This window comes from Molossus molossus, unplaced genomic scaffold, assembly GCF_014108415.1.
Source record: "Molossus molossus isolate mMolMol1 unplaced genomic scaffold, mMolMol1.p scaffold_m16_p_7, whole genome shotgun sequence".
NCBI classification, from domain to species: domain Eukaryota; kingdom Metazoa; phylum Chordata; class Mammalia; order Chiroptera; family Molossidae; genus Molossus; species Molossus molossus.
In genome coordinates, this window is record NW_023425401.1 from 410,494 (window position 1) to 438,451 (window position 27,958).

General features: G+C 58.3%; 2 protein-coding genes across 7 annotated transcripts in view; both read left to right on the plus strand.

Annotated features, from left to right (window-relative positions):
• The window catches only part of OGDH (oxoglutarate dehydrogenase), a 44,049-nt gene extending 42,658 nt beyond the window's left edge, over positions 1 to 1,391 (plus strand). For all 4 annotated transcript variants that reach the window (XM_036246184.1, XM_036246183.1, XM_036246182.1 and 1 more), the window contains exons 21-23: positions 13 to 176; positions 311 to 465; positions 548 to 1,391. In XM_036246184.1, the coding sequence (XP_036102077.1) occupies positions 13 to 176; positions 311 to 465; positions 548 to 668 (440 nt within the window). In that variant the 3' untranslated portion in view covers positions 669 to 1,391. The remainder of the gene's footprint in view (positions 1 to 12; positions 177 to 310; positions 466 to 547) is intronic.
• A 9,124-nt stretch (positions 1,392 to 10,515) lies between these two features.
• On the plus strand, positions 10,516 to 24,449 carry ZMIZ2 (zinc finger MIZ-type containing 2). Of its 3 annotated transcripts, XM_036247301.1 has the most exons (19): positions 10,516 to 10,550; positions 16,102 to 16,227; positions 16,379 to 16,493; positions 16,713 to 16,903; positions 17,087 to 17,279; positions 17,490 to 17,753; positions 17,899 to 18,045; positions 18,455 to 18,532; positions 18,690 to 18,858; positions 19,313 to 19,457; positions 19,528 to 19,738; positions 20,262 to 20,367; positions 20,531 to 20,688; positions 21,185 to 21,252; positions 21,774 to 21,842; positions 22,013 to 22,257; positions 22,686 to 22,855; positions 22,939 to 23,178; positions 23,736 to 24,449. In XM_036247301.1, the coding sequence occupies exons 2-19, from the start codon at positions 16,187 to 16,189 to the stop codon at positions 23,841 to 23,843; spliced, it is 2,718 nt and encodes a 905-aa protein (XP_036103194.1). In that variant the 5' UTR covers positions 10,516 to 10,550; positions 16,102 to 16,186; the 3' UTR covers positions 23,844 to 24,449. The 3 variants fall into 3 exon arrangements, with proteins under 3 accessions (XP_036103194.1, XP_036103193.1, XP_036103196.1); XM_036247300.1 differs by lacking the exon at positions 23,736 to 24,449 and having other exon boundaries at positions 22,939 to 23,497; XM_036247303.1 differs by lacking the exon at positions 23,736 to 24,449 and having other exon boundaries at positions 18,792 to 18,858; positions 22,939 to 23,497.
• The last annotated feature ends 3,509 nt before the right edge of the window (positions 24,450 to 27,958 follow it).

The following is a 27,958-nucleotide window of genomic DNA, read 5'->3' on the forward strand; positions in this document are numbered from 1 at the left end:
GTTCTCTCATAGGAACGCACTTCCAGCGGGTGATCCCAGAAGATGGCCCTGCAGCCCAGAGCCCAGAAAACGTCAAGAGACTTCTGTTCTGTACTGGCAAGGTGTACTACGACCTCACTCGAGAGCGCAAAGCACGGGGCATGGTGGAGCAGGTGGCCATCACCAGGATCGAGCAGGTGAGGCGGGCGCTGCCGCGGGGGCTGCGCTCTTCCTGGGGTGTGGGGCCTGGAGCTCCCCCAGGACACCGTCCCTGTGGCGCCAGCCTTGCCGGCTGCTCCGCGCACCTGCCTGACCGAGCCTCCTCCCCTAGCTGTCGCCGTTCCCCTTCGACCTGCTGCTGCAGGAGGTGCAGAAGTACCCCAACGCTGAGCTGGCCTGGTGCCAGGAGGAGCACAAGAACCAGGGCTACTACGACTACGTGAAGCCCCGGCTGCGCACCACCATCAGCCGTGCCAAGCCCGTGTGGTAGGCTGCAGCCCCGGACCAGGGAGGAGGGGCAGGGGGGCCGGGCCCGGTGGCCGTGCCATCACCTCTGTCCCCACCCCAGGTATGCTGGCCGGGACCCCGCGGCCGCTCCCGCCACTGGCAACAAGAAGACCCACCTCACGGAGCTGCAGCGCCTGCTGGACACGGCCTTTGACCTGGACGCCTTCAAGAACTTCTCATAGATGCTGCTGGACCACTGGCCTCCACGTCCACCACTGCCCTCGCTTCTCAACTAAAGAATACCTAGTGCCTCGTGCTGCCCACGCCTCTGCCCGCGCACTACCCACACGCCTCTCGCCCACTGGCCGCCAGGCTGCTGCCCCTCACGAGGCCCACACTCCCCGGGCCCCCAACTCCGGCCCGCCGTGCAGCTTTGTGGAGGCCGCGGGATCTGGGGGAGAGGGAGCCCCGCAGGTGTCCTGGGAGGGTTGGCCAGCCCCACCCCAGCTTCCCCCCAGGACAGCTGTGTGGGGCGCACCCCCAGCCAGGGGCCTGCACGAGGTGGGTTTCTCCTCCTGGGTGGGGCCCCGGCAGCTGGTGGGGCAGCCTGACTTGGCACAGAGAGGGCAGGCCCACTCTCCACCGTGTCCGCTTGGCCTCCCAGAGGGTCCCAGGCGTGCAGGGCCGGAGAGTGGGCGGTCAGAAAGCCCCACTGCTCTGGGTCCTGCTCACGGGCACCTCCGCTCGGCCCAGCACAGCCCAGACTCCTGTGTCCCTTTCACACAGTGGAGCCCCTGGAGTGTTCTCTCAGCCCAGCCAACGCCGGTCGGGGTGGGGGTGGGGCAGGGTGAGGGCCTCCCCTCACCTGTCACAGGAACAGATCTGATCTATTTATTTTGGTTAAAAAAAAAAGCAAAACAACATTGCGTTGCATTTGGCTTGACTCATAAACTAAGTTACCTTGGGCCTGTCTGTGAGTCGTTCTTCCACCTGCCCCCACTGCATGGCGCCCGTGCCCTGCGGGGTCCCCGGGGCCATCGCCCGCCCACCTGGCTGGCTCCCTGCTGTCCACGTACGTGTCGAGTCTGGTCCCCGTCTGAGCCTCTCAGTCCCTCCCACTCGACCAAAAAAGGTGTACCTGGTGGGTCCCCTGGGCCATCTGTGCAGAGCCTGGGCCACACGGCAGATCCCATCCCCCACGGACGGGTCCAGTGTCCCCTCTTGACGAGGCCCAGTCTGGGTTCACAACAGGACAGCCTTGACCTGCTAGGGAGGCCAGCACTGGGGGAGCTCGGGGAGAGGCCTGGGTGTGGACACGGTGCCCTCTAGTAGCAGACCCCTGGTCACTTCGTCCTCTAGGTCACACCTGGGACCTCGTCCTTAAAGCCTTTTCGGAATCTTCCTCTTATCTGTGTACTCCTGCAGCTTGCTCGGGGTCCTCCAGGCCTGGGCCGACGGCAGCGGGCCTCCTATGTGTGCCCAGAGCCAACACAGCCTCCGAGTGTGCCTGACAGCTGTCCAGGCCCTGAACTCCGCCTGAGTTAGGGGTAGGGAGAAGTACATCTCTCTCTTCCTAGAAACAGAAGTCTCCCTCTGTAATTGTTAAGAATACAAAGTCGTCCCGAGCCCAAAGACGATGAGAACCACTGACCCAAAGGAAATAAAGGGTGAGGCCACGTGGAAATCTGGGGAAGGACTAACACAGGAAACGGCACAGGAAGTAGAAAGAAAGGCTCGCTGGAGAGGCTGGGCGTCTGAGGTGGCGCAGTGAGCAGGGGAGGAGCGGGAATGAAGGGGGACGCTGGACCAGCGCACGGCCTTTGAGGCTTGGCTTTCACCTTGCCCCGAGTGCTGTAGGAAATCACTACAGGATTCTTTCTTTATTTTTTTTTTTTTTATTTATTTTTTATCCTCACTCGAGGACATTTTTCCATTTTTTGTTCAGGTAGAGTGGGAGGGAGAGAGAGGAACAGAGAGAGAGAGAAACATCGATGTGAAGGGACACATCGAGTGGCTGCCACCCGCACAACCGACCAGGGCCGGGGACAAACTGCAACCGAGGTACATGCCCTTAGCGGGAACTGAACCCGGGTCTCTCCGGACCGCAGGCCGACGCTCTAACCTCTGAGCCAAACCGGCCAGGGCGATTCTTTCTTTATTTAAAAAAAAATGTTTGATTTTTCAGGAAGGGAGAGAGAAACATCAATTTGTTGTTACACTTATTTATGCATTCATTGGTTCTTGTAAGTGCCCTGCCAGGGATGGAGCACACAACCTTGGTGTGTCCGGACAATGCGCTAACCAACTGAGCTGCGCAGCCTGGGCCTTACAGGGTCCGAGAAGAGTGTCACGGGCTGACTTAGGCTTTAAGCAGCTCACTCTGGCTGTTTGGCTGTGAGAGCAGAGGCGGAGACCGGCCACCGGCCCTTCTCACCACTTCTGTTCAACATTGTACTGCAGGGGCAGTTAGGCAAGAAGACGCAGCAAAACACGTGCAGATTGGAAAGGAAGAAGGAAAACTATCCATTTGCAATGGCATGATCTTATATACAGAAAACTCTAAGGAATCCATCTTAAAAACTATTAGAATTAGTAAATGAAGTCAGCTAGGTTGCAGGACATAAAGTCAATATATTAGAACCTGTTGTATTTCCACACACTAGCAACTAAACTGGAAAATGAGATCAAGAAAAATTCCCTCTGCAACAGCATCATAAGTGAAATGCTCGGGGAGCGTGCGTGGCCCACAGAGGCCGAGAGCTCATAAACCGATCTGCGTTACCTCCACTGCGATCAGCGCTGTCACTGAGGACTCCCAGATCCAGACCCGGGACTCCAGAGCAGCCACGCTCCTCCCAAGAAGGCGGCTATCATTTCAGATTCCTTGGAGGAAAAGGGCTCTCTGGCCTTGCTTCCAACAATGCAGGTGGGACTGGCAGCATCCGCATGCGCTGCGGGGGTCTTGGCACACTGCCACACTGCCACAGGCTTCCGTGGCCCTCGGAGGAAAATGAGGTGTTGCTCAAGTTAACTTCCTCTCTCTTCCTGCAGAGGTGGTGTGGCCCCCAGCAGGCACCCACTGAATCAACACTACCATTGGGATCCCCAATTTCAGCACCCCAATTTGGATCTGTTGCAGAGCTCCTGGCCTGGCAGGAGTGGCTCAGTGGACGGAGCATCGTCCCATGAGCTGAGAGGTCCCGGTTTGATTCCCAGTCAGGGCACATGCCCGGGTTGTGGGCTCGATCCCCAGCAGGAGGCAACCGGCTGATGTTTCTCTCACATCGATGATTCTCTCTCTAAAAAATCAATAAAAAGAGCCCCTGGCCAACATGCCTCCTGCCCTACTGGACGATACTTGGACATTGAGCAGGAGGAAGGGGCCCCTGCTGCAGAGGAGCCGCTGGCCACTCGGCATCGCTCACTCGATGGAACTCACAGTCGTTTTTATTGCAGGTGCAGCTGGGAGAAAGCCTGGAGGCCCGTCTCGAGCCCAGGGCAGGCTTCCCAAGGCAGCTGGCAGACACCAGCGCTCGTGCTTCGGAGTCTGCAGTCACCCAGTGGCCTAGTTCCAGATGTGCCCAGTGGCCTAGTTCCAGATGTGCGTGAGCAAGGTTCCTGACACCTCGTGCCTACCAGGGGGCGCTAAATGCCACCGAAGCCTGCATCAGCCCCTTGGGCAGAACCAGCCTCTGTTGCATACCCTCTGCTCCCCCTTCACCTTTTCAAAGACTGGCTTCTGGTTCTCCCTGAAGTGTTTGTTACACGGGGTGTTCAAGTGTATTTTGAGAGGGAGGGAGGGAAGGAACATAGGGGGGTGCATACGTTACTAGTAACATTTTAAAACTAAAATTTTGGAACAGTGTTTATGAAAATCTTTAACTGGCCCTGGCCGGTTTGGCTCGGCGGTTAGAGCATCGGCCTGCGGTCCTGAGAGACCCGGGTTCGGTTCCCGCTAAGGGCATGTACCTCGGTTGCAGTTTGTCCCCCGGCCCTGGTCGGTTGTGTGGGTGGCAGCCACTCGATGTGTTCCTTTCACATCGATGTTTCTCTCTCTCTCTCTGTTCCTCTCTCTCCCTCCCACTCTACCTGAACAAAAAAATGGAAAAATGTCCTCGGGTGAGGATAAAAAAAAAAAAAAAAATCTGACTTTTGACCCCTTTTATTAATCCTCACCCAAGGATATATTTTTCCATTGATTTTTAGATAGACTGGAAGGGAGGGAGGGAGAGATAGAGAAACATTGATGTGAGAGAGACACATTGATTGACTGCCTCCTGTATGACCCCAGCCAGGGCTGGGGATCTAATCTGCATCCAAGGTACGTGCCCTTGACCAGGAATCGAACCTGCTGCCCTTTGGTCTGCAGACCGACACTCTAACTGCTGAGCCAAACTGGCCACAACTTAACCATTTTTTTCTATCCTCATTTTTGCATTGATCTTCAGATAGAGAGGGAAGGAGAGAAGGAGGAAGAGAGAGAGAGAGACACATCGAGTGGCCGCCACTCACACAACCCCAGCCGGGGCTGGGGACAAATTGCAACTGAAATACATACCCCTAGCGGGAACCAAACCTAGGTCGCTCTGGTCTGCAGGTAGACGCTCTAACCAATGAGCCAAACTGGCCAGGGCGCCCTTTTTAATAATTTGAATAGTTGTAATAAACTATTTGGTTCTATTCTAAAAAATGCTTAGGAATAAAGTTAACAAAAAAGCTCAAAACTTGTATGCTGAAAACTACAAAATTGTTGAGAAGAATAAAAGAAAACCTAAGTAAATGGAAAGATATTCCATGTTCATGGGCAGAAAACTTCATGTCATTAAGAAGGAGGGGAGGGGGGAATCAGTGGGGGGAAAAAGGAGAATCATCTGTAACAAAAATTAATCAATAAAAATAAAAAATAAAAATAAATAAAAAGAAGGCATCACTCGTGTCCTGGCTGGTTTGGCTCAGCGGTTGGAGCGTCAGCCTGTGGTACAGAGAGACCCGGGTTCGGTTCCCGCTAAGGGCACGTACCTCAGATGCAGTTTGTCCTCGGCCCTGGTTGGTCATGCAGGTGGCAGCCATTCGATGTGTCCCTTTCACATCAATGTTTCTCCCTCCCTCCCTCCTCCTCTGTCTGAACAAAAAATGGGAAAATGTCCTCAGGTGAGGATTAAAAAAAAAAAAAAACTTAGAACAAAACAGGTATAAAGCTTGTGACTCTGGATTAGGCAACATTTTTTTTTTTTATCCTCACCCAAGGACATTTTTGCATTTATCTTCAGAGAGAGCGGGAGGGAGAGAGGGAGGAAGAGAGAGAGAGAAACATCAATGTGAGAGAGACACATCGACTGGCTGCCCCCCACACGACCCCAACCAGGGCCAAGGACAAAGTGCAACTGAGGCACGTGCCCTTAGCGGAAACCGAATCCGGGCCTCTCTGGTCTGTGGGCCGACGCTCTAACCGCTGAGCCAAAACGGCCAGGGCAACAGTTTTAAATATAACACAAAAAAATCTAAGTAACGTGGAAATACAGATAAATCAGATTTCATGAAAGTTAAAATAGCCCTGGCCAGTTTGGCTTAGCAGTTGAGCGTCAGCCTGCAGACCAGAGTCCCGGGTTCAGTTCCCGCTAAGGGCACATACCACAAAACAAAACAAAACAAAAACAAACAAAAAAATATTTGTGAGTCAAAGGACACCATCCAGAAAGTGAAAAGACAGCCCAGAAAATACTTACAAATCATAAACCCGATAAAGGACTTGTATCTAGAATATATAAATTCTACAGCTCAATTGAAAGTTATATATGGCTAAAACATATATAATTTTATTAACCAATGTCATTCCAATAAATTCAATTTAAAATTATGCGTGGCCCTGGCCGGTTTGGCTCAGTGGTTAGAGCGTCAGCCGGTGGACCAGAGAGTCCTGGGTTCAGTTCGTGCTAAGGGCACGTAACTTGGTTGCAGTTTCTCCCCAGCCCCATTTGGGGTCACGTGGGTGGCAGCCATTTGATGTGTCTCTCTCACATGGATGTTTCTCTCTCTCTTCCTCTGTTTCTCCCTCCTGCTCTACCTGAAGATAAATGCAAAAAAAATGTCCTCAGGTAAGGATAAAAAAAAAAAATGGTCTACCCATATAATGGAATATTATTCAGCCATAAAAAGGAATGAAGTACTGACACATGCTACAACATATTATATGATTTCATATATGTGAAATGTCCAGCCTGGTCAGTGTGGCTTACTGGTTGAGCATTGACCCATGCACCAAGAGGTCACTGGTTCGATTCCAGGTCAGGGCACACGCCCAGGTTGTGGGCCAAATCCCCAGTGGGCGGCATGCAGGAGGCAGCCAATCAGTGTTCTTTCTCATCCATGTTTCCATCTCTCTCTACCTCTCCCTCAACTCAATAAAGAAAACAAAAAACAAAAACAAATGTCCAGAGTAGGCAAATCCATAGGGACAGAAAGTAGATTATCGGTTGCCAGGGCCTGGGGGAGGGCGGGGAGGTTGGTGACTGCTAACAGGTATGCAATTTCTCCTGGGAATGATGAAACATTCTCAAATTGATTGTGGTGGTGGTTACACTACTCTGAGTAAACATAATACCATTGAATGTTACACTTTATGCGGGTGAATTGTGCGGAATGTGAATTGTATCTCAAGTAAGATGTTACAAAGAGCAAAAGGAGAGCTGCATGTGCAGGGCTCGGGAAGGCCCGAGCTCCATGCTGGACGCGTGGACATTGACTGGTATCAGGAAGAGATGTGGACCCGCCAGGTCAGCTGGGTCCAGGGAAGGTGAGGGTGGCTGTGACACGTGTGAGCGTCCTTTTCACATGCATAGAGCTAAGGGCCACGTAAGCTATTGCAGTGTGGGGGACAGGATGCCTCGAGGCCTGAGCCTGGGGCTGGTGCCTCCTCCGGCAGGACAGGGAGGACTGCCCCCTGAGAAGGTGACTTTGGCAAGTACAGGCCAAGCAGGGTGCCCAGGGAGGAGGGGAGAGGGACAGCAAGTCCAGAGAAAGGGGAGGTAGCTCCAGAGAGAGGGGGCACCCTGGAAGGATGGTCTGGTCGCCAGTGTTGTGACCTGGTGAGGACAGGAGCCACTGGCCCCACAAGGTCCAGAAGGATAAGTGCAGCAGTGACAAATGACACCGATTAGGAGCTTCAAACAACAGGAAGCTATTTTCTCAGCCTGGAGGCCAGGGACGGACATCCAGGTGTGGGCAGGGCCCAGCTCCGCCTGGAGGCTCCAGGGAAGAATCCTTCTTTGCAAGTACACTTCCTTGGCTGGTGCCCACATCACTCCAGTTTCTGCTCCGTGGTCACATCGCTGTCTGTGTGTCTGGCTCAAGGCCACCCCGCCCCCACCCCCCGCCTCTCCCTGAGGATGTCAGGACCCACTGGGATCATCCAGGATAAGCTCCTCCTCTCACAGACTTTAATTTAGTCACACCTTTTGCCATATAGGTGACATCTGCAGGCTCTGGGGTGCACATATGTCTTTGGGGGCCACCATTCAGCCCAGTGCATGGAGCAAAGACTGGACACCGGAAGTGGGGCCTACGTGGGATGTAGCTGGGCACAGGTGCAGCTGGCGGGACCTGCCATTTCCTCTGCCTGGCACACGGGCAGGCCCACCAGATGTGTCCTGTGACCTAATGATTCTCAAAACGACCTGGGCTCTCAGGCTGAGGGGACTAGATTCCATTCTTATGTCGGCCTCTTGGCTGAGGCCACTAAATGACTCCATTTTTATCATCAGTGGACCTTCCTCAACATTTTTCCAATAATAGGTTAATTACCCCTAGAAGTAAAGGAATTTTGCCTAAGAGGCATCTGTAGTTTCTGAGTACCAGTAATTGCAGACATTTGCAGGTATTCCTGAGCCCGGTGAATAATGCTAATTTTGACTTCTGTAATCACTGTCACGCCCACTATTGTACTGGTCCTCGGAGGGAGGGGGAGAAAAGGAGGATGGGGCTCCTGTCTTTAGAATTGAACTAGCTGGTTTGGCTCAGCAGTTAGAGCGTCAGTCTGCGGTCCAGAGAGACACGGGTTTGGTTCCTGCTAAGGGCCTCTGTTGCAGTTTGTCCCTGGACCTGGTTGGGTCGTGTGGGTGGCAACCACTCAATGTGTCCCTTTCGCATCGATGTTTCTCTCTCTCTCTCTCCCTCCCACTCTATCTGAACAAAAAAATTGAAAAATGTCCTCGGGTGAAGATAAAAAAATAAAATAAAATAAAATTGAACTAGCAAGAAGAATAGGGGCTGCAGATCTGAGGGGAGACTATGCCCTCTGCAGCCCCCAACCGAGAATAAAGCATTCCTTTACAATTTGGCTGTGGCCTCTGGTTATCTCCCTGACACATTATAACAAAAGGAAACAGCACAGGGCTCACATAGCCTGGTTGGGAAAAATTTCAGCAATATTAAAGACTAATTGTCCAGCCAGTGGGGCTCAGTGGTTGAGCATTGACCCAGGCACCAAGAGGTTGCTGGTTCGATTCCCGGTCAGGGCACATGCCCAGGTTTGGGCCCAATCCCCAGTGGGGGGCATGCAGGAGGCAGCCAATCGATGTTCTCTCTCATAGATGTTTCTATCTCTCTCTCCCTCTCCCATCATCTCTCTAAAATCAATAAAGAAAAACGTTTTGAAAAAAAAAGACTAATTGGCCCTGGCCGGTTTGGCTCAGCAGTTAGAGCGTTGGCCTGCAGTCCAGAGGGACCCGGGTTCGGTGTCCGCTAAGGGCATGTACCTCGGTTGCAGTTTGTCCCTGGCCCTGGCTGGGTCGTGTGGGTGGCAGCCACTCGATGTGTCCCTTTCACATCGATGTTTTTTTCTCTCTCTCCCTCCCACTCTATCTGAACAAAAAAATGGAAAAATGCCCTCGGGTGAGGATAATAATTAAATAAATAAATAAATAAAAATAAAAAAAGACTAAGTGAGGATAATAAATAAATAAAAATAAAAAAAGACTAAGTGAGGATAATAAATAAATAAAAATAAAAAAAGACTAATTGTGGGGCATTTGTTGCCCAGTGAATGGATAAAATGTGCTGTATATACGATGGAATATTATTCAGCCTTAAAAAGGAAGGAAACGTGGATGAACCTTGAGGACGCAGGCTGGTCCCAGAGGGATTACTGAATGGTTCCACTTACACGAGGTCGCTGGAATCGTCATATTTGTGGAGAGGGAAAGCAGGCGGGGTGCCAGGGGCTGGGGGAGGGGTGGGAAGTGAGTGAGTGAGTGGGACAGAGGTTCAGCTTTGCAGGAGGAGCTCTGTGGTTGGACGTGGTGACAGCCGCGCAGCGATATCAACGTGTTCAATGCCACCGAACTGTGCAACAGAAGTGGCTGCGATGGTCAATTTCACGTTGTGTGCACTTAAACACAACGAGAACGTTGCGGGTAATCACGACAAGGCGGTCTTTCTAAAGAGGGGAGAAGAACTTACGGGGTGATAACAGCCTGTGAAAGGTGCAACCTGATCAAAGAGGCGGCTCCATGGGCTGGAACTCAAAACCCTGCACCCGGGCAGTTCCGGGAAGAGGGGAGCAAGGAGCACAGCGACGCCCTCGGCTGCGCGGTTTTCCTTGGACACCCCGCCTCCAAAGAGGCCCGCCTGCCCCTCTCCTCCGCCCGCAGGCCCCGCCCCGCGCGCCCCTGGCCCCGCCCTCCGGGCCCGCCCCGCCCCTCCTACTGCCCCCGCCGCTCTGGCCCCGCCTCCTCGGGCCTGGCCCCACCCACCCGGCCCCGCCCGGCAGACAGCGAGCAGGAAGCGCGGTGGCTGTGCGGACGCGGTGCTGCTGGCAAAGGTGTGGCGGGGGCGGCCTCGCAGGTCGCCCTGGGGCTCCCGCGCGCCGCCGCCCCGCCCGCCGCCGCCGCCCCGCCCCCCGCCGCCCGCTCGGGGCTCCGCTGCTCTGGCCTGGGGGCGGGGCCTCGGGCGTCATGCATATGCATGAGCGGCGCGGCGGCTCCATTGTGCCCTGGGAGCGGCGGCGGCGCGATGGCGCGGGCGGCGACGGTCCCGGGGCGGCGGGCGGCGCGCAGGGCGGGCTGAGCGCATGGAGCGGCGCGGGCCGGGGGCCGCGGCGGCAAGGGGCCGGGGTCGGCCGCGCGGAGGTGAGCGGGCCGCGAGCAGGGGCGGGCGGCGGGCGGCAGGTGCAGCAGGTGCGGGGCGGCGGTGGCGGCGCCTCGGCGGGGCCCCGGGGCCGGAGCCGGCCTGCTGCGCTTGCGTCGCGGCCCCCGGGGCCGGCCGGTGCTCGCGGGCGACCCTCACCTGAGCCTTTGTTGCGGCGGCCGGAAGCCGGCCCGGCGCCCGCGGGGTGCGCGGGGGGCTGCCCGGCCTCGCCGACCTGGCCCGCGGCCGCGCTCCGCGGTGAGGCTGGTGGGTCCCCGCGGGCCGTGCGCGCCCACCGGCTCGGATCGTGGCCCGGCGACGCTTACCTTTCAGCCCCAGCCGTCCGTCGGTGGGTTCACCCCGCTCCGAACGGGGCATCTGGAAGCTCAGGCGGGGGTGTCCTGCTCCGTAGGACCTGCCCACCTGCGTGGCTCTCCCCATCCTGCTCCCCTTTTCCAGCCCTGACCTCCCCCTTCCGACCTGCTTTCCCCCAGACCTGCTGCCCCCTCTGACCTTTTCCCACCCTCCTGCCCCCACACCTGCCCTCTTTCCTAGTAATTGCAGAACGTCCATGGCGATGTCTGTAAGTCGTTCGTTGTCTCAGATTTCACAGGAACATACAGAACACCTAACTCGACACAGAAGATGGGGTGGGTCAGACAGGGCGCACACAGACTCCCCACTCTGGTTTGCCAGAACCAGAGGGCCTTCCTGGGAGAAGCGGCAGAAGGGTAACAGGATCAGCGAGGGAATCGGCCTCAGCCCGTGGGTCCTGGCCCTGGGGACTTGTCACACCCAGTGAATGGTCACAGGCTGGAACAAGCATTAGGGGAGGAGGACTCATGACTGACTTGATCCCATGGAGTGTCCACGAGCACCTGTGTCCAGGACAGGAGCCAGGGCTGATGACATAAAGGTGGTCACGTGTCCTTTCCTCTCCTCGGTCCTGGGCTGGCCACCGAGTACCCATTTCATATATAAACCAAGGCTCAAGGTAGTAAAACCCTTCCGTTGGTCTCTGAACTGTCCCACACCCCAGCCGTCCGTAAGTCCTCTTCCCCGGGCTTTCTGGATGGACTCAAGCAGTGTCCAGGCAGGTAGAGGGCAGGACTTCCAGCCACCTGGGCATGTGAGCCCCCAGCTTCGTGTCCGCTCCACTGGGTCTCAGCCTGTTTGACTCCAGTGTCCCCCTGGAGTAGCCTGGAACCACAGCTCCGTGCTCCTGCTGCAGGCAGGAAGTGCCTGCTCTGTGACTGAGGGGGGGGGGGGGCAGCCCCTGGGCAGCCAGGCAAGGGAACTGCAGTGGAGGGTGCAAGAGGGTTGACTAACATTAACATCTGCCTTCGTTGGCACACAGGAGTCTGGGTGCAGCTGCTGTGAGATTCTGGGAAGAGGGGTCTGGGTAGTGAGCTGTCTGTAGTTTTTATTCTGGAGGAAGATGTGATCTGATCCCCAGAAAGCTGTGTGGCCTCCTAGACTGACTTCATGCCAGGACGGTTCTGCCAAGGGGTCCTGGCTTCCAGCTGGAATTGGTGGACAGGCAGGCACGGGCCCTGCACACTTCCGGGCTCCTTCCCAGTTCTGCTCCAGGCCAGGGGGGGGGGGGGGCGGACTCACAGCACGCCTCTCCTTGGCAGGAGCAGGGGCTGGGGTACCTGCAGAGGTATCTGGAGACTGGTCTTCTCAGGAGGAGAGCAGACTTAGTTCAGGAGCTGGGTAGGCAGGAAGTCACCACCCCCACCAAGTAAGCTCTGGGGTAACTGGAAATGTTTGTGGTCTGTCCACAGCAGAGAAGCCTGGTGGAATTCCCCAGACCCACGTGGTGTGGGAGGCCGCCCTGCACCTGCCCTGTCCTCCTCCTCCAGCCCTCCCAGTGATTCTGGTATAGGCAGTTCCAAAGGGAACACCTTAGGCTCCCTGCCCTGGGACTCAGACTCCTCCTGCCCTTCTCCACCTTTTGCTTCTGGGACAGCAAAGTGGGTCCCGCCAACCCAACCAGCGCAGGGGTGAGAAAGGATTGCTGTGGGCCTCTCTGGAGAGAGAAGGCTGCTGGTGGTGACCTGGGCCCCAAGGCTAAAGCGACTAGATTACATTCTTATGTCGGCCTCTCGGCTAAGGCGACTAACTCCATTTTTATCATCAATGGACCTTCCTCAATATTTTTCCAATAATAGGTTAATTACCCCTAGAAGTAAAGGAATTTTGCCTGAGATTATAGTTGCCCCACATGTTGGGAGGCATCTGTAGGTATTCGTGAGCCCGGTGAATAATGCTAATTTTGACTTCTGTAATCACTGTCACGCCCACTATTGTACAGGTCCTCAGCGGGAGGGGGGCAAAAGGAGGATGGGGCTCCTGTCTTTAAAATTGGAGGAGCTAGGAGAATCGAGGCTGCTGATCTGAGGGGAGACTACGCCCTCCACAGCCCGCCGACGAGAATGAAGCGCTCCTTTTACGATTTGGCTGGCTGTGCGTCTCTGGTTATCTCGCTGACACATTGTAACAGTGGTGGTTTTTTACCTAAGTTTTTATTTTGTGAGAATTCTAGCTTCATATGCAGTTGTAAGAATGACACTGCCAGTGTATCCTTTACCTCTGCGGCTCTCTCCACATTTCACCCCTGGCAACGACTCTGTTCTCTGTGTCTGTAGTTCCGGCATTTCAGGAAGGTTACATAAAAGGAGTCCTATAGTGTGTAGCCTTTGGGGACTGGTTCTTTCCACACAGCAGAATCCTCAAGATTCCTGAAGGCAGATGCCTGGATTGGCTCACCCTTTTTATGCCTCAGGCTGTGGGTGCGCAGCCCTTGGTCAATCTTCACCCCTGGAGGACATCTGCATTTCTGTTTTTTTGTCGTTAGGAGTAAAGATGCTGTAAACATTCACGTGCAGATTTTTACCTGAACATCCATTTATGTTTCTCTGAGATGAGTGATCAGGAGTGAGTTGCTGGGTCAGATGGTAGCTGCTGGCTCAGTTTTATACGAAACTGCCCGACTGTTTTGCAGGGGGTGGCGTGTCCCACACTCTCACCCACTGCGTGGGAGAGATTCTGTGCCACTGTTTTTACTCTGGTCATCCTAGTAGGTGTGCAGTGACGTCGTGCCGTGGTTTTTTTGTTTTGTTTTGTTTTTATCTTCACCGAAGACATTTTTGCATTTATCTTCAGATAGAGAGGGAGGAAGAGAGAGAGAAACATCGATGTGAGAGACACATCAACTGGTTGCCACCCACACAACCCCAACGGGGGCTGGGGACAAACTGCAACCGAGGTACGTACCCCTAGCAGGAACCGAACCTGAAACTCCTTGGTCCACAGGCCGACGCTCTAACTGCTGAGCCACACCGGCCAGGGCTGTGGTTTTAATTTGCATTTCCCATCAGCCGGTGATGCTGAGCATCATGTCCTGTGCTCATTTGCCATCTGTATGTCCTCTTCAGTGAAATGTCTCTTGTCTTTTGCCCTCTTTCTAGTTGGACTTGTTTGTAGTGTATATTCGAGATGTTGCCTTGTGGATACGAGGTTTGCAGGTATTTCTCCTAGCCTGTGGCTAGTTTTCTCGTCTCCTTTCACAGAGAAGTTTTCCGTTTTTCCTTTCACGGATCGTGCCTTTGGTATCATATCGAATGACGCTTTTCTTTTATCTTTTTTTTTTTTTTAATCCTCACCGAGGACATTTTTGCATTTATCTTCAGATAGAGTGGGAGGGGGGGAGAAAGAGAGAGAAATGTCAATGTGAGAGAGGCACACAGACTGTCACCACCCCCATGACCCCAACTGGGGCCGGGGACAAACTGCAGCCGAGGTATGTGCCCTTAGCGGGAACCGAACCCGGGTCTCTCCAGTGTGCAGGCTGATGCTCTAACTGCTGAGCAAAACCACCCAGGGCCGAATGACGCTTTTCTTAGCGCTCGATCCCAAAAATTTTCTTCTGTGTATTCTCCTGAAGATTTTCTCATTTCATGTTGTGCATTTACATCTGTGACCCATTTCGTTGTTTCTCTTTGTGATTGGGGTTCAGGTCTCCTGCCTGTCTCTCTCTGGCCTCTCTGATCCCCTTGTTGTCGTCCTCGGTCTTTGCACTGTTGTTTGTGTGGGTCTGTTTCGGGTTCTCTGGCCTTTCCCATTGCTCTGTGTCTGTCCCTCTGCCAACACCACAGTCTGAATCAGCCCCTGATATTCTGAACCCTGAAAACCCTGCAGAGCTCCAGGCCCCACCCAGCAGGTCTGTGGAGTTTCTGACTGTTGGCGGGTTCCCTCCTCCCACCCGTGTCGGGCCAGAGTCAGGCAGTGGGGTCTGGGGACTCCAGTCTTCCCATTTGGCTTGACCCTGGCTCCTTGTCCTGCCTCTGCCCAGAGTCCAGGTGCCCTGAGCTTCTGGAGCCACTGCCCTGTCCTTTTTCTGGCCTCTGCTTCCTGGGTGGGATCCAGACTCGGAGGAAGGAGAGGAACCTGGGCCTGACTCCTAGGAGGTGCCGGGCCGTGATGGCCTCCCCTCCTTCTTGCCTTGGCTGTGCTGGGACTCAGGCCCGCGAGGGCACACGTTCCAAAGCAGAGCTGCCCCACAGAGCCCTTCCCTGCCACGGGTCCAGGCCAGGCTGACCTCGGGCACCTCCAGGACTGTGCAGAGGACGCAGTGGTCACCCCCCCCCCCCAGCAGCCTGTGGTCGGTCATCACTCAGGAGGACGAGCCTGGGGCTGGGGGGGTGCTGGGGACACCGTGTGGCAGCTGAGCCAGAGGAGACATCAGGAGTGCTGGGGCATGTCCCAGCTGGCCTGTGTGTGAGGCCTCGCAGCCCCTGAAATGCAGTGGGGCTCCAGGCCTGACCTTCGACCCCAAGAGGGTGCCTCCCAGGAGACCCCCGAGAACCATAGCCCACATGCCACTGTGGTTAGGCCAGGCAGAGGCGGGCATGGAAGTAGGCCCTGGGGAGCCAGCAAGGGCCCTAGGCCTATTGGTGAAGGGCCGGCTTGTGGGGGTGTCTGGACGCTTGGCAGCCTGGAGGGCCAGCCAGCCCTGAGATGCCGAACGGGGTGGGGGGCACTAGCACACAGGACCACCAGCATCTACCCACCACCGCTGCCCTGCCCATTGGCCCCGCCACCTGCGCCCGGAGTGCTGTGTCCTGTGCCATCGGGAACTCTGGGGGTTGTGGTGCCTGTCCCCAAGTCCATGCCAGGCGGTCCCCTTGGCTTCAGGGTGTGGGAGTGAGTTGCCTGCTGCAGTCCTGGGGTGGGAGTGGGGCTGCCAGTTTGGACAGGCAGATGGCCAGGCTGGAGGGTGGCTGGCCCCTGGCCTCTCCCTCCGGCCTTCTGGGGTGGTCTGGATATTCCCCACCTTTTGTGACTTTCCAGGCCTCTGAGTGGAGAGTGGGAAGTGTTGGGGTCAGAAAGCCGCTTCCAGAGCCATTCAGGGGGCGCCCGGGGGGCCGGGCCCGGGCTGGATTGGGGTCGGCAGTGTGGGACGGGCTCCCCGCCCTGCTCTCTGACCCGACCCTGCTCCCTGCTCCCAGGGCCTCACCTCCACTCACGCTCTTCCCTCCGTCCCCGCAGCCAGAGCAGCGGACACCCACATCAGCACCAGTGAAGGCTGCTTTCTGCCACCCACAGATCAGGCCTCTAGGCTGCTCCCGAGCCAATGAACCCCATGAAACCTGCCTTGCCCTCCACACCACATGGGTGAGTGGGGCTCCTGCTGCCCTGCCCTCTCGGGCCCCAGGGATGTGGGGGGCGGCCGAGTGGAGCCCTCTGCTCCCGGCCTTGAGTTCTTCCCACTGGCACCTTGGCCCCTGGGCCTGCAGACCCAGCCTCCCCTACTCCGTCCTTGCAGTGATGGTCCCTTTGTGTACGAGGCGGTGCCTTGGCAACAGAGTGCCGCTCAGCCGGCAGGATCGCTGTCCGTGGTCACCACCGTATGGGGAGTCGGCAACGCGGCACAGAGCCAGGTGAGCCATTCAGCCCAGACAGCGTGGAGCCGGGCTTCCCGGACTCCTGGTCCTCGCAGGCCCGTCCTCCCTACACGGGCTGCGATTCTCCTGTCTGCCTGGCCTGCCCAGACCCAGCCGCTCCCGCCCCCGCCAGGCCTCTCCTCTCCACACTTTGGAGCCACGGTGTGAAGCAGGTTATTTGGATGGTTGCCTTCGGTGATTCTGGCTTCTTTGCAGGTTTTGGGGAGTCCCATGGGTCCTGCAGGGAGCCCCCCAGGCAGCGCCATGATGCCTGGCATGGCCAGCGGCAGCTCGGCCTTGAGCTCCCCGCAGTGCCTGGGGCAGCAGGCCTTCGGCGAGGGCAGCGCCAGCAAGGGCTACGCGCAGCAGGCCGTGTACGGCCCCGGGGGCCCCGGCTTCTCCACGGGGTGAGCAGGACCCCCCGGGGCGGGCCCTGAGAACCGTGGCAGGGACTGGCTGGACATGGGGTCTGCTCCCCGCACCAGCGCCTGCAGCTCGTGGGGGGTCTGGGCCACGGGAGGTGCTGCGTGTGCCCCACCCCTTGGGCCACGGGGAGGCACTTTGGAGCCAGCCTTCTGCGCCTCTTGCAGATATGCAGGTGGCCCCGGGGGACCTGGGGGTCTGGGCCTCCCCTCCCATGCCACACGGCCTTCCACGGACTTCACTCAGGCAGCCGCTGCTGCTGCCATGGCTGCTGCCGCCGCCACCGCCACCGCCACCGCCACCGCGGCCGTGGCCGCCCTCCAGGAGAAGCAGAGCCAGGAGCTGAGCCAGTACGGAGCGGTGAGGCCGCAGCCCCTCCCTCGAGGGCCCGTGCCCTGCTCGGGGAGGTGGGCCGGCCAGCCCGCGGGCTCAGGCTGGGTGCGGGTGTGCACGCAGTGTGCCCGTGCAGCCCCTGAGGACACCCTGGAGGCGGTGGGCGGGCAGAGCGCTGGGGAGAGGACCGGCGCCCACGGGGGTGGCTGGGCCTGATGGTCCCTCTTCTCTTCCCAGATGGGGGCCGGACAGTCATTTAACAGCCAGTTCCTGCAGCATGGAGGTCCCCGGGGGCCCAGCGTCCCCAGCAGCATGAACCCTGCCAGCGTAGGAGGGCTGATGGGCCCCTCCAGCATGAGCTCCATGAGCATGAACCCCACTCGGGCAGTTGGCATGGCGCCTCTGTATGCAGGGCAGCGCCTGCCCCAGCATGGGTACCCTGGGCCTCCCCAGGCCCAGCCGCTGCCCCGACAAGGGGTCAAGAGAGCCTACTCCAACGAGGTGAGTGTCTGGACCCTCAACCCAAGTGCCATTCGGAGTCAGTGGAGTCAGACGTTCAGAGAACTGGCCGCGGGCACTGCTGCTCCTTGGTGGGCACTGGCCTCCCAGCACCTGTTCTTCTGGGCATTTGTCTTCCCTCCTTCAGGTGTATCCAGGGCAGCAGTACCTGCCGGGAGGCCAGTACTCACCCAGTGCCACCCAGTATGCCCCCGGGCAGCCCCCTGCCTCCTCTTCCTACCCTGGTCACAGGCTGCCCCTGTCCACCGCCGGCCCCCCCGGACTGCACTACAAGGTAGGGCCAGCTCCTGGGCCCGAGACAGCCCCTGCCTGACACTGGGACACAGACGGCCTTGGCAGTCGGCTGGCTGGGGAGGGGCCTGCTTGTGCTGGGTGACAGCAGCGGGAGCGTCCCAGGGGCCCTGAGCAGGCTCCCCAGGAGGCTGCAGCTCCGCAAGGACGCCCAGAGTGTCGGCAGACAGCGCTGGCACGGGCCACCTGTGTTTATGTGGCTGTTTTTTCAAGTGAAAAGTCAGTACGTGCTCCCTAAGATTATCTGGAAAATACAAAAGTGAATAAAGAAGGAAATGAAAGGCAAGGCCTGGGGGGGGGGGCTCCCCGCCCCCAGCCCTCTCCTGGGCCTGGTGCAGGGCCTGGCCAGGAGCGAGCTGAAGCCCCAGGTGCACACGGTCTTCTCTCCTCAGCCTGCAGAGCAGTTCAACGGGCAGGGCGCCAGCTTCAGCGGCGGGAGCATTGGCTACAGCCAGCCTGGCCTGAGTGGGGTACGGGCCGCCAACAGACGGGCGGGAGGCCCCCGGGGTGGGTGCGTGGAGAGAGGGCGCCCATGCACCCCTGGGATGCCCTGACCCTTCCAAGTGGGTGTTCAGAAACACATTCCAGCCCCCCCATTCTGCCTTGACTGTTTGCTCGACCCCACAGCCCACCCGTTCCATCCCTGGCTACCCCAGCTCCCCACTGCCAGGGAGCCCCACGCCACCCATGACCCCCGGCAGCAGCGTCCCCTACATGTCCACCAGCCAGGACGTAAAGTCTCCCTTCCTGCCCGACCTCAAGCCCAGCGTGAGCTCCTTGCACCCGTCACCGCCTGGTGAGTGTTGCAGGCCTGACTCTGGTCCTGCAGGGGGCGCTGGGCAGGGTCTGCCGTGGATGCAGTCTCTGTGGAGCTCCTGAAGCCCCGCCTGGCCCAGAACCCTGGTGGTCGCGGTCCGGAAACTTAGTCCGAGCTCTAGGGTGATTGATGACAGGTGGCCCGGGGATGCCTGTCTTCCCACCCACGCGAGCACCAGGAGCGCTTTCTGTCTGGGTAGGGCATGTTCTCAGGTCATGATCTAGGGACACTGAGCCAGGTGACAGGCAGGATGGAGCCCGGGAAAATCCTGTTACCATCAGAGGCAGTAGTGCGGCCCAGGGTTCCAGAAGTGCCGCCCTGTCCCCAGCCCGGTGGAGGGAGGATGGTCCCTGCCGTGGGGGTGCAGGCCGCCTGGTGGCCCTCCGCGCTGCTCGGACGCAGGAGGCCTGCTCACCCACGGGCCTGCTCTCAGGCAGCAGCCCCTGTGACGAGCTCCGGCTGACCTTCCCCGTGCGGGACGGGGTAGTCCTGGAGCCCTTCCGCCTGCAGCACAACCTGGCGGTGAGCAACCATGCCTTCCAGCTGCGGGACTCCGTCTACAAGACCCTGATGCTCAGGTGAGTGGGCGGCGGCCCCTGCGGCCCGCGCGCCTCCGCCTGGCTTTCAGCGCCCGCCCTCCCCCTGCAGGCCTGACCTGGAGCTGCAGTTCAAGTGCTACCACCACGAGGACCGGCAGATGAGCACCAACTGGCCGGCCTCGGTGCAGGTCAGCGTCAACGCCACCCCGCTCAGCATCGAGCGCGGCGACAACAAGACCTCGCACAAGCCCCTGCACCTGAAGCACGTGTGCCAGCCGGGCCGCAACACCATCCAGATCACCGTCACGGCCTGCTGCTGTGTGAGTTCCCTGGCATCGCGGCCCTGCAGGCCGTGGGCTCATCCTGCCAGGGGTCCTGCTCCATTGTCCTCCGACCCTGAAGAAGACCCAGCTAGACCCGGCTCATGGCTTCCGGCTAGGTCCCTCACAAAGCGGACGCTCGCGTCACTGTAGGAGACACCGAGCTGAGCCTGCGTCTCTGTGGGAGGAAGCTCATGGAGCTTGGAGTCCTTAGTCGGATTCCAGCGGGCACTGGGACCCAGCCAGCTGCACTCAGGGGCAGCCTGAGGCATAGACAGGGTGGGGGTGGGGCGGGGCTGCTGCAGGCAGATGGGCTGTCGCCCCAAGTGAGTGTGCTCTGCAGGAGCAGGGTGGGGGGTGGGCCTGGAGTGGCAGCTGGGTGGCCAGGGCCCGCCCTTTACCCCTGTGCCTGAGGCAAGGCAGCTTGCCAGCCTGGGCACCACACTGGGAGGATGTGGGCTGCAGGCACCCCGGCCCAGCCCACACCCTGCCTGCAGGCCCCTGACCCGCACCTGCTTTGCAGTCCCACCTGTTCGTGCTGCAGCTGGTGCACCGGCCAGCGGTCCGCTCGGTGCTGCAGGGCCTCCTCAAGAAGCGGTTGCTGCCTGCCGAGCACTGTGTCACCAAGAGTGAGTGACCTGCCCACCCCTGCCCCTGGCAGGACCCCTGGCAGACGAGTTTCTCCCCTGGATGGAGGCTCCAAGCAGGGGCAGCGGTCAGCCCCAGACAGCTCCTGGGAATTGCCGCATCCGGTCACGACCCCGCTCTCAGTTCTCTCCCTGTTGCCTCCAGTAAAGCGGAACTTCAGCAGCGGCACCATCCCTGGCACCCCTGGGCCCAACGGAGAGGATGGGGTGGAGCAGACGGCCATCAAGGTGTCCCTCAAGTGCCCCGTCACCTTCCGCAGGATCCAGCTCCCTGCCCGAGGCCATGACTGTCGCCACATACAGGTGGGTGGTCTCCAGGCTCTTCTGGAACATCTCCATCTGATTCTCTCTAGCCAAGCTCAGCACCTGGGCTGGCAGGTGACAGGACAGACAGCCATTGGGCAGGTGGCCTGGTTTTCCCTGTTCCCCTCAGGCTGGCTTCTGTGTCTTCAAGCATAGTAGCCTGACTGCGTTCAGGGCCCCCAGTGCTGACCACATCGGGGATGCAGGGTGCGGCCTCTCCTGTGTCCCCAGGAGTGCCGTGCGGGCTCCCTGTGCAGAAACTGGACAGCTGCGCCCGCTGCCTTCGTGGCCACATAAGTGCACAGTGGCCCAGCCCTGGCTTTGGCCCCTGGTGGTCTAGTCCCGTGAGGCCGCATGGCTGTCCCCGCCTGCCCGGCGGCACAATGGTGCAGTGGAGCCTGCTGCACGCAGCTCCTCAGACGCGAGGGGATGCGCCTTGTTCCCGGAGTGCTTGGCTGGCACTGCCCAGCATGAGAAATGGTCTCCCTGTCCACAGTGCTTCGACCTGGAGTCCTACCTGCAGCTCAACTGTGAGCGGGGGACCTGGAGGTGCCCCGTGTGCAAGTGAGTGTCCCAGAGACAGTCCTCGTGCGGCGCTGGGGGCAGGGGGGCTTCTTCACAGGCCGTCGAGAAACACCGAGGTGCCCGGTCGGTGGGGCTCAGTGAGTGAGTGCGGACCCTGCACCAGGAGGTCACCTGTTCAATTCCTGGTCAGGACACATGCCCAAGTTGTGATCCCCAGTGGGGGACATGCAGGAGGCAGCCAGTCGATGTTCTCTCTCATCGATGTTTCCATCTCTCCCTCCCTCTCCCTTCCTCTCTCTAAAATCAATCAATAAAGAAAGAAAGGAAGAAGGGAGGGAGGAAGAAAGGAAGGAAAAGGAAGGAAGGGATCTTAAAAAAACAAAAAGAAACAACAAGCCACCTGTGAGGGTCACAGCACAGACTACAGACACGGCTGGTAGCTCAGGGTGGACACCTCACACAGGTCACCTCATGGGGCGGCCTCAAGCAGAGGATGGAGCTGAGAAGTGACAGGGAGAGGTTGGCCAGGCTCTGAGCCACATCCCCTTGGTTTTCTGCAGCAAGACAGCCCTGCTGGAGGGCCTGGAGGTGGACCAGTACATGCTGGGCATCCTCATCTACATTCAGAAGTGAGTCTTCCCTGCAGCCTCCGGCCTCTGTGGCCAGCAGAGGGCAGCCCTGGAGCCGGTGGGGTGGTTCCCTTGGAGATCACTGGGTTCCAGGCCACGGGGAATCTGCCTCTACCCTGGGGCCGGAGATGCGGCAGGGCAGGTGGTGACCAGCCCGTGTCCCCGCCCAGCTCTGACTACGAGGAGATCACCATCGACCCCTCGTGCAGCTGGAAGCCGGTGCCTGTGAAGCCAGACGTGCACGTCAAGGAGGAGCCAGATGGGCCGGTGCTGAAACGCTGCCGCACCGTGAGCCCCGCACACGCGCTCCTGCCCAGTGTGATGGAGATGATAGCTGCCCTGGGCCCAGGGGCGGCCCCCTTCACCCCCTTGCAGCCCCCCTCAGCCCCAGCCCCCAGCGACTACCCCAGCCAGGGTGAGTACCGTGCCTGGTCTGCAGACACAGATGACCCTGGGCAAATGACCATCCTCTCCAGACCAGTCAGCTACCTGTGCGGGTGTTGCTGCATGGGCCACACCTGGGTGGGGGCTGGTCGAGGACATGGCAGTGCAGATGCAGCCTCTTCTGAGCCAGTGGGGAGAGGCAGCAGGCCCTCAGCCCGAGCAGCCCCCACCTCCTGGCAGGTCACACAAGGGGCCGTCTGCTGGCACACATCCAGACGCCCGTCTGGCCTGCGTGGCGTGGCAGGCCCCACTCCTGTCCCTCCTGGCCTATGAGTTCCCTGGCGGGATGAGAGCCAAGGCCTCTTCTGAACAGCAACTTCCCTAAACTCCAGCGGTGCCTGTGGGTGCTGCAGGCCCTGTCCTCCTGAGGCCCCCCAGGACCTGCCTCTCCTCTCTCAGGTTCCAGCTTCCTGGGACCCGGGACCTTCCCCGACTCCTTCCCATCCACCACACCCAGCACGCCAACCCTTCCTGAGTTTACCCCGGGGCCACCCCCCATCTCCTACCAGTCCGACATTCCCAGCAGCCTCCTGACACCAGAGAAGTCTACACCCAGCCTCCCAGGCCAGGTCAGTGCCAGGCTGAGGGGGCCGAGGGGTTGTCTCCCACGGGGGCCCTGGCCGCTTTACCAGGTCCTTCTCTCCTTCCTCAGATGGCACCTGCAGGTCACCTGGACCCGGCTCACAACCCTGGGCCACCCAGTCTGCACACCCCCAACCTTGGAGGCCCCCCAGGGCCCCAGCTGCACCACCCTAACCCTCCCCCAGCGACCCGGCAGGCCCTGGGCCCAGTGAGCTCAGGCCCCGTTGGCGAGCTGGCCTTTCACGCTGCCACAGGCACAGTGGGGCCCCCCATGTCTGGGGCAGGGGAGGCCCCAGAACATGCCCTGGATGTGAGTACCGCACCCACAGCTGGGGAGCACGTGGGTGCCTGGCTGGGAACTGATTGTCTGTTGTCCTTGGGGCCACACGCTTACACCTCAGTGATTTCCAAGCAAAGGCGAAGCCCTGGGACCTGAGCGTCGTGGTGGCATGTACAGGGTTCCTAAGAAGAAGGGCTCACCAGCCTTGGGGTCTGATGTGAGCTGTCCATCACAGGTGGTGTGTGAGCCAAAATCAATGTGTAAAGACTGTCCCTCAGCCATAATAAAAGAAACTCAAGCCCAACGTGGAAAGAAAAACTAGAGCAGTTCAAAGCAGGAAATCCTGGGGACTGGGGTCCTGTCTCTTGCATCGCCCTGTTCACATTGGTCCCCTCCAAGTCCTGTGTGCGCCCTGTTCCCGGAGCAGGCCGGCGCTGTGGTCCGTGATTCCCGCACTGAGGCTCCAGCGCCAGCCTGGTCCGGGAGGGGGCGCTGCATGTCAGCCCGCCCTGACCTGGCGAGGCGCGGGCACAGGGTGGCCACGTGGGGGTGAGGCGGGTCTGAGGCCAGTTTGCTTTCGTCCTCAGCTGCTCCCAGAACTGACCAACCCGGATGAGCTGCTGTCCTACCTGGGCCCTCCTGACCTCCCCACGAACAGCAACGATGACCTGCTCTCTCTCTTCGAGAATAACTGAACGCGTTGGCCCTGCCCACAGGCGGGACATGCCAGATGCCCCCGCCCTCCAGCCCAGTCCCGACACCAGCCCTCATGCCCTCCCCCTCCCCAAGGCACACCTGGATCCGCCCTTCCCGAAGCTGGGAGCAGCCCTGCGCTGGCTGGGAGGGGCCCGCGCAGTGCCGCGCCCTGCCCTGCCCTCGCCCAGCCGGCTGCTGCAGGGGGTTTCAGGGGACCGGCTCTGCCCACCTCGCCAAGCCCCGCCCCTCCTGCGGGCGCCCCGCGCCCTGCCCTCTGCCACTGCACACACATCACGCAGGTCCCGCCCACCGGAGCCGACCCGCCCTGCCTGCCCCCGCAGCCCAGAGGAGCTCACTCGGTTCCGCAGGTCCCGCACCCCGCACCCCACCCCCCAGCTGCGGGCACGTGGAGCCGGGCTGTGGGCTGAGGTGCTGACCCTGGCCCCGTCCCGCACTGACCGGCACCCCATGCACCTCCAGTGAGCGGCGGCGGCCTCCTCGTCCTCGCTTCCTACCCCACGCCCCTTGCCGAGAACATGCAGCCCCTCCGCGTTTTTACAGTCGCCTCCCGTGTCCCCTGGCCGGGCCGAGTGGGGCGCCCCGCCTGCCCGTCTCCATTAAAGGACTCCCACGGTGGCCCGCGGTCCTCCTTGCGCGCCGCTCCCAACCCCGGCCCGCCCCACCCGCGGGGTATTTACTGTCCCTGGAATTTTCCAAGTTGGCTGCGGCTTGAGAGCTGTTCTGCTGTTTGGCGTAGTGTCTCTCACAGAGCCGGGAGACACCTCTGCCACCTCGTCCCCTCTTCGCGTGGAAGTGCTGGTCAGGGAACCTGGCCTGGGGTGGGCCCTCTGGCCGCCTGGTGGGCCCGACCTTCCTGTCCAGCGGGGGTCTGTCTGGCCTCACGCTGGCAGAGCAAGGACGTGCCCGCCCTTGCCTGTTGATATTTTGGATCCCAGCTTGTCCTACTGCAGCTTTTGTTTCCAGCTTGTCTGGCTGCTGGGGGTGAGTGGGTACCGCCAGCACCACAGGGGACACCTGAAGTCCAGGCCAGGGGCCAGAAGCCCAGCCCAGGGATGAGCAAGGCGGCCAGGCAGGGACAGGCCCAGCACAATGCTTATCAGCAGGCCCTGCCACCTGTGGCCTTTGGGGTTGGGATGCTGGGCCGAGCATGGTCTCCCGGCATCAGTGCAGCCCAGCATGCTGCTCTGCGGGTGCTCCTTGGGGTCAGGAGGAGATGAGCACAAGGCTGCAAGCTACTCGGAGTCTTCAGGCAGGAGTGTACCTAAAGGACTGAGCAGTGACTGTGGAGGTGTCAGGCAGTGGAATGGGGACTGTGGCCCTGACATCACCATGGACCCCTCTCAAACAATGTGGGACACAGGCAGGGTGTGGGCTTTTTAGTAAATGCCATCAAAAAGCCCAATACCAACTGCATTGCATGGAGTTCTTACATCTGCTTCCCCATGGGGACAGGGTGGGGTGTGGGGAAGAGCAGTGGTGGTGGTGGTGACGGCCCTAGCAGGGTGGTGGCTGTATGGGGTTTCACCTTAGTGTGCGTCATGTGTCATGCATCCTTATGCCTGTACCAGCCATTACACAATTAAACAAAGCCAGGTCTAGAACACCACCCAGCAACACAGTGCACTTCTCCATGACAGAGCACGTGGCAGGCTTTGAAACAAGTCCCAGTGAGTTAAACCGAAATCATGCAAAGTGATTCTCTGACAGTGAGATGAAGCTAGATGCCAATAATGGGGGGGGGGGGGGAATGTCACAAACACGTGGAAATTAACCAACAGCCAAAGGATCAAAGAAGAAATCACAGTGACAAGATATTTTGAGAGGAGTGAAAACAAAACATACAGAACAGTGAGATGTGTGAGACTCCTGCTAGAGGGAAACCTACAGCTGCAAATGTCTACATTTAACGGAAAAGTCTCCCCTTGGCCGGTTTGGCTCAGCAGTAGAGCATCAGCTGGAGGACCAATGAGTCTTGGGTTCAATTCCGGCCAAGGACACGTGCCTCGGTTGCTGTTCATCCCTGGCCCTGATCAGGGTCATGTGGGAGGCAACCAGTCAATGTATCCCTCTCACATCGATGTCTCTCTCCCTCTCCCACTCTATCTGAAGATAAATGGAAAAAATATTCTCATGTGAGGGTTAAAAAAAAATACAAAACAGTGAAATGTGTGAGAACACTGCTAAAGAGAAATCTATAGCTGTAAACATCTACATTTATTTTTTTTAATTCTCACCCGAGGACATTTTTCCATATTTTGTTCAGATAGAGTGGGAGGGAGAGAGAGAAACATCGATGTGAAAGGGACACATCGAGTGGCTGCCACCCACACGACCCAACCAGGGCGAGGGAGAAACTGCAACTGAGGTACGTCCCCTTAGCAGGAACCGAACCCGGGTCTCTCTGGACTGCAGGCCCACGCTCTAACCGCCAAGCCAAAACAGCCAGGGCTAAACGTCTACATTTAAAGAAAAGGTCTCGAGGTCTTGCCCTGGCTGGTTTGGCTCAGTGGTTAGAGTGTTAGCCCACAGACCAATGAATCACGGGTTTGATTCTGATCAAGGGCCTTGGTTGCAATTCGTCCCTGGCCCAGGTTGGGATCATCCACTCAATGTGTCCTTTTCACGTTGATGTTTTTCTCTTTTCTTCCTCTCCCTCCCTTCCATTCTATCTGAACAAAAATGGGAAAATGTCCTCAGGTGAGGATAAAAAAAGTCTCGAATAATCTAACTCGAAGGAAGTAGAAAAGAAACACACTAAATACAAAGCTAGTAGAGAGGAAATCACGAGGGAGCAGAGGCGAACTAGAGACCAGAAAGACAATAGTCAACATAAGCACAAGTGCTTCTTTGAGAAGCAACAAAATGAGAGAAGCTTTGGTCAGACCAAGAGGCACATACGACAAATTAGAAATGAAAGTGGGGGGACTGCTACCGGGCTTCGAGAAGTAAGGATGAGGGGATACTAGAACTGTGTGCCAATAAATCAGATCACTGAATTGAACAAATCCCTGGAAACATGCAGAACACCCACAGGGAGCAAGAGTGAGTCAGATGCCCTCCCCCATCACTGCAGAAACGCTCAGGTCCAGACAGCTCAGGGGTGAATTCTACCAAAATTTTAAAGAACACCAATGTTTCTTGCAATTCCAAACCTGGGGTGACCTGTCCTGACTCCCAGGGTGGGAAAGGGGGTGCTGAAGTGAAGCTGCTTCACCCCCCCCCCCCCCCGTATTTTCTCCTGGGCTGATTGACGGAAGAGGATGGGGGACTGCAGAGCTGGCCAGTCATAGGGTCTGGGCCCTGTGAGGATTTAACCACCCCAGGGGACACACTGCAGGGCCAGGCTCCGGTTGGCTCTCATCACCCACCTGTGGGGTTGTAACCTTGTTTATACATCCATTCAAGTCACTTTAAGAGCTTGGATGTTGCAGGTGCTATGACTCTGGGAGAGGTAATGCATTTCCCACCTTGACAACAGGTGAGCTTTACTAGTGGAGAAGAGCAGGGTTAGGGGGGTATGCCCTGCCCAGGCAGGAGGTGAGCCCTGGAAACACAGGGCGGGGTAAGAGAGATTCCATGTGGTGGGAGAAATGTTCACCCAGAGCCGGCAGAGCCAGCCAGCTGGTGCCAGACAGTGAGGGGGCTGTTTGCGTCCTGTACTGTGAGCCTGGCCTAGGAGGACTCCAACGAGGCTGTATAGTATGGGAGCAACAAAATCAGATGGTTTTGAGAATGACCACTCTGGAAATACCTGGGAAAGCCAAGGGCCCAGTAACCAGTGAAGAGGCTGCCAAGCTGGAGCTGTAGCAGTAGGGACAGAGGAGAGAGGTGGGGAGGGAGGAGCCCTGAGGAGGGGCTTGGTTTACAAATCACCTGAGAATCTGAGCCAGGGGAATGGATGAGGTTCACCAGGGCACGTGTGTAAGGGACAAAAAAGGTCAACTGTGCAACTCAGACACATGAGAAATCAGTGGAACAGTTCAAGGGGAAAAGTTGGAGAAATGGCAGAGAAAAGTCAAGGCCATGGAGAAAGCTGTGGAAGCAGGAAGTGGTACACGGGCGTGATGGAGGGGAAACACCACCTGGAAGACGC